This window comes from Venturia canescens, chromosome 8 (genome assembly GCF_019457755.1).
Source record: "Venturia canescens isolate UGA chromosome 8, ASM1945775v1, whole genome shotgun sequence".
Taxonomy (NCBI): Eukaryota; Metazoa; Arthropoda; class Insecta; order Hymenoptera; family Ichneumonidae; genus Venturia; species Venturia canescens.
This window is the reverse complement of record NC_057428.1, coordinates 22218172-22232183: the sequence shown is the minus strand read 5'-3', so window position 1 is coordinate 22232183 and position 14012 is coordinate 22218172. Positions and strand designations below refer to the sequence as shown.

Here is a 14012-nt window from a genome sequence, read left to right as displayed (position 1 = left end):
GCGAGTTGACGACGCGAGATTTCGTACTTTCTGCGTACGGTCAAGTTATTATTAGGAGTTATTATTATTAGGGAGAAATAAAAACGTTGTGGCATATGAAAACACGCGCGCATACGAACCTATCGACGTGCGACCTCCGAGAGAGTCCCTTCGGCGTCGGCGCATACCATTGTAATTTCTTGGGATGCGCAGAGTTCTTCTTCCCGTTTTGGTATAGCAGTCTTGTCGCTTGTCCCATACAGTAATCTGACTGTTGTGCAGCAGCAAGTGTATATGGAACGAGGTGTCGGAACGAGGAACGAACGTGAGCGCGAGCGTTCGTCGATAAACTCGAGTCCGCACTCTGTCTCCAGTGATACTTTGCGTTTTCTTTTTTTGCCCCCATTCGTCGAGTGTCGTCGTCATTTCACATTCGAAGTGAACAAAAAAAAGTGAGAACGCCAAAAAAAAGTAGAGAAAAAATATTGAAAATCTTGGTGTAGGAAAAGATCGAGGACTCTCCGCCTCCTCTCTCGCCGTTTTGCGCGCTGTCCAGATCTGCTGTAATTGCGGTAAGTGCGTGCCGTGCGTGGACTACTGAAAACTGCTGTATTTTTTCGTAGGATTTTTTTCTTTAACCAAAGTTCAACACTTTGCGGTAGTGATTTTCTTCCGAGGTTGACTTTATCTGCGTCATTCCTGGCATACAGCTATAGCTGGCCACTCGGGAGAGAGGCCTATTCAATCTGCGTCACGCGCAAACTAACGATCGATAAACAACCCTTTATTTTCATTTCGAAATAACGGACTTTACCTTATTATTTCTTGTGTTATATATACATACGCGTGCTCGGTGTCCCTTAACGATTTTCCATCTCGTATCGATTTTCCTTTGTGCCCTATAAAGTTTATTTTAATATTTTTATCATCCAATCGCGAAAATGGTCCGAACTTTGTCTCTCTGATTTTTTTCTCGCATTGTGTCTCTTGAAGGTTCGTGACCTCCAGGTGACCTCCAAAACTCGCCCTTCCGGACAAAACATCGAACGTACGTGTTTTTTTTCTCCCCAAAGACTCCACCTTTGTTTTTTTTTCGTCGTATTCTCGTACAACGAATATACCTGAAAAGCAAATTTCGAAGTTTATTTCCTCCGGTTTGAAGCTTCATTCCCAATGGAAATGCTGCTGTTACTGACATCGATCTAACTGAAAATTTGCAAGTGTCGTTATACCTATATGGTGCTATAAATAATACCGACGCTATACCATTTTTAGCACAAATATTTGTGCATTTCCTTCATCCTCCAATAATGTGAGTGGCCAAAATAAATTCAACTTGTCGCGTTATGTCATTTTGTCATTTTAATTCATATAACGATTGAACGATGGTCACTCGTTCGGTCATTATCGTGATCGATTTAGCAAGCAAACTATATATAATACTGAATCATCTCTCAAACAAGTTGAGAAATCTTCGAGAGTGTACCGTTCTCATTGCGAAATACTGCTGGTCTCTATTCAGTGCTGGACCTATGGTTCAAGTGATTTTCGTTCAAATGATTTGGCGGGTGTGGTTCCGAAAAGCCCATATGCGCGATTGACTTGGGATTTAGTACCCTTATGTTTTTGGCCATTCTGAGCATGAATCTGACAATTAAAATTGGCGCAAATGAAGCTAACCCCCCTTAAATTAGAAAAACACGATTTTTGAGAGGTTTTTCTTAGTTATTTTGGAAAATAATGATTGGAGACGAAAATATTTTAGACAAAAGTTGTAGATTTTATAAAAATACATCTTTTTTGTTTTACACATTTTTTTTGTAAAATCATTATTTTCTGAGAAGAAGAGCATAATGTGTAAGAACAGAAAAACTGAAATTCCAAAAAATGGAAATGTACGAAACCTTAAGTTAAATAACGGTAAACGTCATGCCAGCAAACTCAAACTCAAACCGAAAAACCCAAACCCAAACCAACCCAAACCGAGAAGAACCCAAACCCAAAAAAACCCAAACCAACAATTCCACACACACATCCGAAGGTGCCCCGGACCCACCCAACGATTCCACACACACATCGAAGGTGCCCCGGATCCACCCAACGATTCCACACACTCACGCACACATCGAAGGTGCTTCGAATCCACCCAACAATTCCACACACACATCGAAGGTGTTTCGAACCCACCCAACAATTCCACACACACATCGAAGGTGCCCCGGACCCACCCAACGATTCCACACACACATCGAAGGTGCCCCGGATCCACCCAACGATTCCACACACTCACGCACACATCGAAGGTGCTTCGAATCCACCCAACAATTCCACACACACATCGAAGGTGTTTCGAACCCACCCAACAATTCCACACACACATCGAAGGTGCCCCGGACCCACCCAACGATTCCACACACACATCGAAGGTGCCCCGGGCCCACCCAACGATTTCACACACTCATGCACATATCGAAGGTGCTTCGAACCCACCCAACAATTCCACACACACATCGAAGGTGCCCCGGACCCACCCAATGATTCCACACACACATCGAAGGTGCCCCGGGCCCACCCAACGATTTCACACACTCACGCACATATCGAAGGTGCTTCGAACCCACCCAACAATTCCACACACACATCAAAGGTGCTCCGGACCCACCCAACGATTCCACACACACATCGAAGGTGTCCCGGGCCCACCCAACGATTTGGGTTGGGTTTGTTTGGGTTTGGGTTTTTCAGTTTGAGTTTGAGTTTGCTGGCATGACGTTTACTGTTATTTAACTTAAGGTTTCGTACATTTCCATTTTTTGGAATTTCCGTTTTTCTGTTCTTACACATTATGCTCTTCTTCTCAGAAAATAATGATTTTACAAAAAAAAATGTGTAAAACAAAAAAGATGTATTTTTATAAAATCTACAACTTTTGTCTATAATATTTTCGTCTCCAATCATTATTTTCCAAAATAACTAAGAAAAACCTCTCAAAAATCGTGTTTTTTTAATTTAAGGGGGGTTAGCTTCATTTGCGCCCATTTTAATTGTCAGATTCATGCTCAGAATGGCCAAAAACATAAGGGTACCAAATCCCAAATCAATCGCGCATATGGGCTTTTCGGAACCTTATCCTTTTCACAAATGCAACAATCTTCCGGAATTGTGGAAAATATTTAATTCGTGTCTTTCGAAACTCGGAGTTGACTTTCATCAGTCACGAATTTTTATAATTCAGTATACTTGATTCATCAGCTTGATCTTTTTTTCGATTTCGAAATATACGCGAAGAGAAATATATTGAACGCGTTTTTACCAGCAAAATCGTTGTAATTCTCGTTGTATTTTTCGAGGATAGTAAAATTCCAAGAGCTCGAATACGAGTGTCGCTGATCCGCTGAAATGTTTGAAAATTTACTATGCTATGGTACAAATATATTTATTTTTATCGGAAGTTCTCGTTTCACAAAAAAATGACTATGTATGCTCGTATAAGAATTAATAAACATCACGATATAGAATCCTAACCCTATGGCACGATATAGTAGGTAAAACTCTTATTTGGCTCACAATGAGCGGAGCAGCAGAGTCGCGACAGTTGTGGTGGTAACCACTGCTTGAACATTTCCGTGAGCAATGTGTCGCAGCGGCGGTGACTATACGGTTGATTAATCGTTGGTAAAAAATTGAAAAAAAAAATGAGTGACGAAAAGATGGAATAAAAAAGAGGAATGAAAGCGGGATACGAGGCTATCGAAGATCGAAGATTCGCGATCTGCTTTGGGGTCAGCGCTTAGCAGCTTTATTGCTGTATTGGAAATTTGGAAATCTTTCTTACGAAGGCTCTATCATATATATACTTGATGCTTCAAATACGTTTATCCTGAAAATTTTTTTTCGTTTATTTTTCCAACCACAAATGCGGAGCGACGGGATGAGTAGCAACAACGCAAGAAAATCGGTCATAGCGGCATAAATATTTGTACGGGTAATAACGCTCGGAGATTTTGAGTGATTCTGCAGCAGCCGTGAAGCGCGCAGGTAATACAATTATGGATTACAAGCCGTCATTGAGATAATGAGCTATAAAAAATGTGACGATTAGCAACGGCCTTGCGAGTACGCCGGTGACAATTGACCCGAGCATTTATTCTCGTTGGTGAAAAAAAAGTCTGTAAAGGCCATCCGGAGTTATATAGAGCAGAGGGAGTAGCGTGAAAAGAATCGCGGTTGTGCTGAGCGAATGCAGCAGGCCAGGAGCGTCCCGGTGTATATAATATATATATTGCGGATTTACGAGAGAGTACGAGAGCCTAACGCCGCACCGTTCGCGACGACGAGTGGTATGCTAGCTCGCTCGACAGTCTCGACGAACACGCGATTCCCCGGTGCTGTCCACGTGATTTCAACGTGCACCGCAGCCGACTCGACGACGGCATCGACCGCTTCTTCCCCTACCACCGCTCCCATTTCCCCTCTTCTCCTTCATCCTTGTATACCCTTCTCCCCGTACTCGCATATATTTTTGTTTTTCTCACTCGTCCCCCCGACCCCTCCGCTTCTTCGAACAACTATTTTTTCGACTTTGTCGCGTCTTGAGAATAAGAATTAAAAAACGGGGAGAAAAATCTCATGAGCTTGTGCTCGTTGAGCGTACTACAAACACTGTGAGAATATGTAGAAGGCGCGCGGGCGGCTGCTCATCCTCGCTGCCGGATGCCCAAGTATAGTATCCACTTGTTCCAGTTTGACCTTCGACGAGGGACGACACGATCGTTTTTGATATTTTTCTTCAGTCCCAATATAGCATTGAGAACGAAATCAAATAAAGGTATTTGTTTAACTTTTTGGAAAAACTCGTTTTTTTTTGTTTCTTTTTTTTTTAACCCTTACTAGTCACACCTCAAGTTTCTGCGGCGTAATAGTCACACGGGGTCCAAAGTACCGCACTCACTTTGGAGGACGATAAATAATTGAAAAACTGTAAAAAAAAAAATAAAATAAAATAAAAATACTGCAATGTATTTTGAACCTTTAAGATACGACCATAACGATTATATTCTATTCGTGTTATTTTTAATATTAAAAAAAATGTCAAAGAAAAGAATGCAGGAAAAATGACTCTTTATGTAGAAATCGTAATTTTCAATTGAAAAAAAAAAAAAAATCAACTCGTTCTATAAACCTGAGAAATCACGCTGTCTGACTTGATCGACTATCAAAAGTAAACTAACACGCCCTTTCAAATAATAACGATGAGAGGCTCTCTTCTCAAAGGTTCGAACGGTCGACCGAGAGGGCCACAGGTCCCATTTTCTCGAAATTTCTATGTGGTATCGTCGCTCGAAAAACGGCTGCACGGGGTCCAATATACCCCGTGTATTCGGTTCTTCGTCGCGTGTTGACCGATCCGATTGTTGCTGCACGAGTTATTTTTGAGCCTATAGAACTCAATTTCTCATTATACGATAGAGATACAAGAAATCGGAACGGCTTGTTGTATCGTTACATAGTACGTATATTATTACGAGTATTGTCAAGATCTCGTCGGGTCTCTCGTTCTTTTTCCGTTTTTTCAACAACGCGGTGTCCTCTTAATAATTGCAACGAGAATGAGAATGAGAGCCTCGTCTCTTGGGGGACAAAGTTCGTTTTTTAATACGCACGTAAAGTCATATCCATGGGAATGAGAAATATCGCGTTGCGTCTTAAAAATATTTTATTCCTTCGTATGATACAATTGTAATATGACCGAGTTTTTATTTCATTCGTTTTCAATGAAATTTTGAACTTGATTTTTTTTTTACTCTTTTACCCGAGTGCCTCGTCGCGGTCTGCTGCGGGTAAATCTTTTTTTTGAAATTTTTTCAAGATCCTCCATATTTGGACAGCGCCTGCTTCAAAAAGCAGTCTTTCGAACCTCCGAACCCTTGCTGGCGATCTCGTATATATTTTCGTAGGATCTATTATTGTGCTCGGAAGAGTACGTAAGATGTGTAGACGCGTCTTATTCCAAGCAGGCGAATTACCGCGAGCGATGCGTCGAAACGGTGCGCTCGGCCGTTTCACCTTCACCCGCCGCGGTATAATACGCGTTTGCGTGCCCCTTACGTCACTTTGAAACATCTCATATTTGGTAACATATTCAAGCGCGCGCGATATCTTTATTTTTCCAATTATGCTATATGATATTTCGGTGAAAAAAAGTCGAAATATTAAGAAATTGATGAAATTTGGTGATAATGTTCTTCAACATCAAGTGCGGAAACACAAATTTTTTCAAAATTTTCTTCTACTTAGTTGTCGAGTAACTACATGTATACCTAAACTTTTTTATACCTCAAATTTTATAAAATTCTCAACTTTTTGAAATTTTTTATGTTTTTATCATGGTTTAGCATGGCAACATTGTATCGGCCGTACCGAAAGTCCTTAATAAAATTTATTTTCATTTTCTCGAAGGAGGTTCTACGATATAAAATGTGTATCGGTACGCGCTACGTGTCTAAACTGCTCGATGAAACTGAGCCTTTGTTCGGTGTTACATGTGACAGGGTGCGGAAGGCGCAGAGGGGGCCGGAGAGGCCGGGGTGACTCATCCTTTGCTACGCGATGAACAACAAATCTATTATGCCTTTCGAACGAGGTCAATCTATATAATTGTCATAGTTAGGCTTCTATATATATTTGCGAATTTGCGAAAGTATAAGGGTTAACTCGGGCCAATTGTGGTCACTTGAGATTTTCCCTTTATTTGGCTATTGGAACGACGAGCCGTTGCAATTTTTTCAACGGCTTCAATGAAATTTTCCTTCGTTATTCCGATTCGTAATAACGAGTGCATGGCTCATCGTTTCTACGGAATTTTCCGTTTGTCTTTACTTGTACTTGCGGCGAAACCGTGCGCGGGAGCAATTCGCGCGAGGTTTTCTCCGTGTATACCCGGCTCTCGACGAATCAGACAAAATCCAATTCGCACCAATTGTAGATTTTTTAATAATCTCCGCACAAGCAGGCGATACGATCTTTATTCATCGATCCTAACAGCGTATATGAGGGCAATCAAATGACTAATATCAAGGCTCGACGGGTCTACGGTCACGTAATCAGTTACATTTTTTCCTGTTTACTTGGTTCGCTCGATTTTAGCGTAGAGCGGCGGCAATTCACGAGCACCGCGGTTAGATAGACGCGCAAGAAGAGGAGGAGGAAAAAGGTTGATAAATTATGGGGGGACTGCGCATTATGTATAGCACAACATTTGCTCGGGCATGTATAGACAACGTCCTTGTTGATTCGACGGGAAAACAAATTTTCACAGCGACAGGGGGTGCTGAGATATTATATTATTTCGAATAGTTTTGGATCGTGAGGAGCCGCGATAAAAATAATGGACAATGGGGAAAATGGAGCGCTGATGAAAATAGGAGATTTTGAAGGTGACGTGGGGAAAATACGATTATACGTCCCATTAACCTAGGACTCGATCAGAAATTAGATATAGATAAACATTAATCGAGAAGCAAGCCGCCAGCCAGGTTTATTATCGCATTCGCAAACTTTTTTCTTTTCCTTGTCACTATAAATTATCATACAAGTGTGTTCTTGGAAAATATATATAAACTCTGGCTATATCGGGATTGGTACAATCAATGCGAATACCTATTAATGAAAGTGTTTAAGCAGTTTTCTTCCGCGGTGAGTCGGAGCCCGCAAGGTTATACCTTATTCGGAACGTCGCAAAATCACGTCGTGGGTTATAAAAATCGTGCTGAATAAGCCCAAAACCTTAAAATACGAACGCTAATTCGCAAACGAAAACAATTTCCTCATTAGGCAATAACCACGCGGGCGAAAGAGCAGATATTATAGATATTACAGATTCTCGAAGGGGTAAACGACCCGCCGCTGTGCGTCATTGCGCCATCGATGAATCAAACTCTGTTTTGTATATCGCACCGATCAAAGCCCCTGCTGCTTTCAATTCGTTAACAATCGAAACTTGCACACTTATACATATACGATGGACGGCGGAGTCAACATTCCGGTGACGTATTTTCATAACCTAGACCCAGATATAATCCCCGCATATAACGATGATAACGAAGGGAGGGGAAAAAAGAAAAACAAATTTTTATTAGTCAGTCGAATGATGGGTAGTATGGGCTTTAGATTGAAACGCGAATTCAAGGTTCGTTTCGATATTGCGTGTCAAATTGTGCAAGAGTCGTCGAAATAAAAATAAACATGAGAAAATAAAAAAGGGGGGGGGGGGGGGAAATAGGTACATATAACAATGAAATGGTTGAAACAAGGGCTAGGCCTGCCGTTTAACAGGTAAACACGCGTGTTGCGTGGGTGAGTAAATACTCTCGTTGAATCACGCGGCTCGGTACTATGTTTTCCATCAGAGTTTAATTAATGAGAGAGACGCGTATATAAGAATAACCACGGCGAAACGAAAGAACAAGTCCAGATGCTACGTCGAGGCGTAGCACGCGTTTCCCGAGTGCACGTCCCGGTTATCCCCACCATGAGTCGAGCAGCCCAACATTCCCCTCCGTTGCGCGAACACACGAAACACGCCGTAGCTCGGTGTAACCTGCTCCTGAGCTTCGTTATAAAAGCAAACGGCAAAACTCTGCGAGCAGTTTATACGTCACGCGCAGCTGTTGGTGAATGACAAATTTGAAAATCTTTCGTTTGTTCAAAGTTTTGAAACTCTTTTGTTATTTATTATTTGCGTAATATATTACGACGACGAGAAAGGTTGTACTCGCTCAATCGGAGTCGCGATTGTTAACGCAGTTTCTGTTGCTCCGACGAATAATTTATTTGAGTTCGATATCACCCGGCGGCAACGATTTTAATGTGATCTTTTTTTTTGGCGGTGACTCGATTTTTTATAATACAGCGCGTGCATCGATTGGATAAAACTTGGCTGTTTCTTCTTCGAAGTCTGCGAAAACAAAAGGCTGTTTCGCGACGATGCCTGTTGAAGTTGCATCCACCGCACAAGCCCAGCAGCACTCGTCGCACAATCGTTACAATGACGGGTATGCGAAAATTTCATTTTCACAATACACCATCATCGTATATTATACGAGAGTATGAAATGAAACTTGTTGCAATTTTTATTTTTATTTTTTTTTTCCACGAAGCCGCGAAGACACGTTCCGTTGATTTGACATTCCTGTAATTGAAAAATGTTGTGCGCGGCTTACTGCGGTAAAGCATTGCGCGGATACGTCAAGAACGGCTCGCGATCAGCTGATCGAAAGTGAAACCTGCTTCGTTCCGCTTACGCGGAGCAACGAGATCTCGTATTTTTTTTTTTTCGCTCCCGCTCGATTCATCATTCAGGATTTTCGATGGTCGATGGAGTGAGGATTCCCATAGTCCCCATGATTGTATTGTAGCTGCGATACCTCGAGCGAGTCAGAGTTCTCTTTGTTTAAATATATTAAAGTTCAATATAACGAAGCTTAATTAAGAGGCGAGATACGAGGAATAAATATGTAGAAAAATCTCGATGATACAATGTTGGCTGAAAGGAATTTATTTTCCAGCTCGAATAAATTCGAAACAAATGTTGCAACATGATTTTTTGTTATTGTTGCCGTGCACGCAGCAGCGCGAAATTCAATCGCGCATTAAGGAATAAATGTCGATAAAAAAAAAACAAAAAAAATTGTATTATTATTAATGTGCTTATTAATAATTGCTAAAGTTGATGACGTTTGTGATTGCAGGAAAACAAGAATGAATAAGCTGTGTCGGCAATTATCGATCGAGAGCCCGAGCGTCGTTGGTCGAGAATGCGTATTCAGTATCGACGTTCCGGTCCCGGATGTACCGAGTCAAGGTGCAAGAATACGGGTAGTGTGCGCCGGTGCTTGTTACCATCCGAGACGTTCACCGAGTCTATCGTCTTTGACATCGGTTTCGAGTTCGAGCAGTCTCGCGACCGAGGTCTCGGTCGAGACCGATTTTCCCATAATGCCGAACCAACATCATCACGGTTTTCGCGATGCCGCTTTATTTCCCGGCTACGAAGTTGCCGGGGTCGTTGAATCCCTGGGTTCCGGTGTCCCCGACGACTGCGAATACAAACTCGGTGACCGCGTGATCCTTTATCCCTTCGATGGAATACCGAACGGTTACGTGGAATACCTCGTCGTTCACGATCTCAAATATCTCATCAAAATACCCGATGCGATGCCCCTCAGCGTTGCCGCTATGTTACCCGCTGGAGCGTTACTCGCCATGAATACAGTTTTCGCCGTTCACGAACACGTTCAGGTACACTCATAATAATAATAATATACATTCATTCACCAATTCGGATGTAATCATATAGAGTTTAGTTATAAAACTGATGGTTGCGCTTGTTGATTTTCGCAGGAACTGGTGAAGCAACGCGGTCAGTCCGGTGTATGCAAAATTCTCATTGTTGGTACAGGAGGTCTGGCTCTATGGGCGTTGAGAATTGCCGCGTATTACTTCAGCAACATGAAGGACAAAGTTATGATAACCGTTGCCTCTCTCAAGGATGACGTGCTCCTCATGGATCCGGAATTTCGACGGTACGGGGAATGTTAAAAAAAAAATTTTTATTTTATATTTATCGGTAACGAATCGTTATTATCGGAGGGCGAGATTATAAAAACGATTGGGATCCGCCGTCGTGTATCGTCGCCCCCCGATAAGATTATTGTAATCAGTATAAATTGCGCGGCGACGATCGAGAGTTCGAAAGATAATTAAGGCCGGAGAAATGAAATAAGATTATTTTTTTCATAATATAACAAGCTAATAAAGGATACGTCGTTACAGAGTGAACGTGGTGCAGTGGAACGAGGGATTGTACGAGAAACAGCTGATCGAGCGTACGATCGACGCGTGTCAGGGCCCGGTGGACGTGGTTATCGACTTTGGTACGACATCGCGAAGTCTCCATCGCAGTATGCAATGTCTGAGCAAGGGCGGTGTCGTATTCATAATAAAAGACGTGGCGGACAGACTTTTGCCAAAATTCAGTAGACGAGCTGAAGAATTGGAGCAAAATATTAAATCGGTTGAGCCCGGAAGTCTGGAACAACTACGGGAGCTCGTAGCGTTGGTCGGTTCGGGTGAGATCGAGCCACCGCCTCACACCGTTTATTCGGCCGATGACGCGATCGAAGTCGTCCAAAAGCTCTGTCATTCGGAAATTCATGGCAGAGCGATTCTCCGCTTTTATCCAACCGATTAAACCGGGCGGGATCTTTAATACACGTGGCCGGAGGTTGAAAACCTCGACGAGAGATCCGAGAGATTGAGATTATGGTGTACCTGTCGCGTTTGTAAATCGTGATTGTGAAACGCGCATAGTCGATGCGTTAACGAATGAGACAACGAGCCCCGCAACGGTTGCTCATCGTTAATGGTCAAAACGTTCGTTTGCGTTGAACTGATAGTTTTTATTATTATTCATATTTTTTGAATGAAAACTTGAAAGCGCGTTCGGGTACACGATCTTTTATGTTTTTGCCGCATTTTTGCTCGGTGGCTCTCGTCCTCCGGAGGGGAAAAGCCGGCGTTCGTTCCATCCTCGATATTTTTTAACGTTCCTTCGCGAGTGACGGATAACGAGGGATTTTATTTTCACTGATCGATTATTAGTATTGATTGTGCTCTGCTCGGGATTCGAGACAGCGGGTCGTGCGGGAGTGATGGAGACCGAGGGATTAAGTTAAATAGTATGAAGTAGTATGAAAAGTTCAAAGTCGAAACGAATAGATACGATAAATGATGGACGAAATAAATGTTGATTCGTATATATCAGAGAAAGAATTTGTCGCACGTGCACACGCGTATACGCACAAATTAATTTGCATTCGCGCGCGAACAATAGAAATTGGTCTAATTAATCGATTCGCATGGTATAATTGAGCGACGAGCGCGATGAAGATATCAAATAATAAGATAACCATTCTTGCTGGGGTACTAGAACGACGTGATTATTAAAAATCACGTGTGGTTCGATGAACCCTTTACTCGTCATTGACTACGAATAATCAAACAATTTTCCGTCGTTTTATACCAATTTGGATGATTATTTACAATCCGCAAGAAAAATATCAGCAAAAACTGTTTGATTATTCACTGACAAAAAAAGGTTATATCGAACAATAATAAGCAGAATATCAATGGTTGATCGATTTTTCAATCTCGGAATTAGTCAAAAGGTTTACTACTCCGGAGTTCCTCGCAAAGAGGTGGAAAACGATGTAATTTTTTGATCAGTTGAACTTTATGTTTCCCATCGATGCTTCTGCTTTATTAAGTTTGTAATATTAAATTTTCAGTCGTTCTAATTTCGCCATGGAGCATTAATCCGTGTTGCATTTCTCTTTCCCGAATTGTCGCGGAATATTTCGTGCTAAAGAAAAGTTTCGGGTTGGTTCGTGGATCCTCGTACGTGCGAGATGAGATCACAAAATCGCGCTGAATAACTATATCGCTCGTCATTGTTCTTGTAACAAATTATCGAGTTCCTCGACTCGTATCACATCGATTGTTCTTCGCTTTCGATCAACCGATAGAGGTATCGAATTAGGAAGAATTATGTTATGAAAAGGAACTATTTTGTGTTCCCGCGTGGATACGGACACGATGCTTTGCAAAGTATATTATAATGAAGAGAATATAAGAGAGAAAAAACTTGAGATTGCGCAAGCATTAACACTGTTCGATATACGCGGAAACATACCGCGTTTATTTATTACAAGAATAATATTTCATGCCATTACTTCAACATCTAGGCGGATTTTATTCATTATTATTCGTCTTTAAATCAAAAGAAAACACAAGGCAATTTATAGAAAAAGTCATACCGAATTTATTGTATCGTACTATATATGAAGAGAAACTCGAAAAATGCCCGAATGAGCAAAAAATCGTCACGTATCTTGTTGTTTAATCTTAGTACAGTATTGAATGCAGAAAAAAAGATACAAAGAATACACAATGAGAGTGGGGAGTATATATATATATCGGTAAAAATGATAAATTTCAAGTAACGCCAAGCAATTCTGAGCGTCATATGTATTCGTATACATACATATTGTACATATTTTAAGTGTATGTTCAAAAGACTGTGCTTTTTCATTTTCAGCTTTCTTTCGTTATTTATCTTTTTTTTTTTTCGTTTCATTACGCAATACGACTATAGCGTAGAATTAAGTTATCGCGTTAAATAATTGTGTTGTAACGATTGTCGATGAGCAGTGATTGTATTATACGAACGATGTAACAATAAAGCATTATAGGTTGTTTTTCTAAACACCTTTTTCGTCTCTGATTTTGTTTCAACCCGCCGTCATGAAACGAATCGAAAAAAGGGTCCTAAAGTATAGAGCCCTCGCGATAGCGTACAATTGTGTTGAGGGAATTAATCAACGATATAGAAAATTTAAACGAGCGTGTTGAACGATTAGTTTCATAATATTGAATATTTTGAATACCACCGTTGCGTGATGTGCAAAAATCCTTGAACATGGAGCTTCGCGTTGTCGAAAATCTCGTCGAAACTCAATCGAATGCATGGATCATAGTGATAAGTAAGTCATCGCTCGGGTGCAATACCAAACAACGGCGAATGATTTATAAACGATTTTAGCAGAAAGCGGATGATGATTTATATCGTCAAACAAAATCACCGAACAATTTTCAAAAATATAATATTTTTCGAAAGAAATAATATATAATTGGAACAGAATGAAATTAATCGAGGGGGGGAAGGGATAGTATCGGTGAAAGCCCGAGACAATATCTTAGGTGTTCATCGCGATCGAACCGTTTTTTTTTTTTTTTGGAGAATGCGCTCTTTTGACGCTCTGCACAAATCGATATCCATGCGTGCTATATGCGCGTGCCTTCGCTATCGTGAATCTTTCTATACTGGGCAAGCGTTAAACAAATAAACAAGATTCACTGTTTTATTTAAATTTAATCGAACGTTTAGGAGGTTGGTCTTCTACCGAACACATTTC

General features: G+C 41.2%; 1 protein-coding gene across 3 annotated transcripts; it reads left to right on the top strand.

Annotated features, from left to right (window-relative positions):
• Positions 1 to 270: 270 nt before the first annotated feature.
• Drat (Death resistor Adh domain containing target) lies at positions 271 to 13303 on the top strand. Of its 3 annotated transcripts, none has more exons than XM_043427147.1 (4): positions 271 to 551; positions 9729 to 10278; positions 10381 to 10562; positions 10813 to 13303. In XM_043427147.1, the coding sequence occupies exons 2-4, from the start codon at positions 9739 to 9741 to the stop codon at positions 11228 to 11230; spliced, it is 1140 nt and encodes a 379-aa protein (XP_043283082.1). In that variant the 5' UTR covers positions 271 to 551; positions 9729 to 9738; the 3' UTR covers positions 11231 to 13303. The 3 variants fall into 3 exon arrangements, with proteins under 3 accessions (XP_043283082.1, XP_043283083.1, XP_043283081.1); XM_043427148.1 differs by lacking the exon at positions 271 to 551 and adding an exon at positions 4675 to 4807; XM_043427146.1 differs by lacking the exon at positions 271 to 551 and adding an exon at positions 8608 to 9032.
• Positions 13304 to 14012: the final 709 nt, after the last annotated feature.

What these genes read in the sequence shown, in the direction of transcription:
- Drat (XM_043427146.1), top strand. Translation starts at nt 8,965, where the DNA reads ATGCCTGTTGAAGTTGCATCCACCGCACAAGCCCAGCAGCACTCGTCG. An exon ending in CACAATCGTTACAATGACGG is followed by an intron (nt 9,033 to 9,728) that starts GTATGCGAAAAT and finishes TTGTGATTGCAG; the next exon opens with GAAAACAAGAATGAATAAGC. An exon ending in CCGTTCACGAACACGTTCAG is followed by an intron (nt 10,279 to 10,380) that starts GTACACTCATAA and finishes TGATTTTCGCAG; the next exon opens with GAACTGGTGAAGCAACGCGG.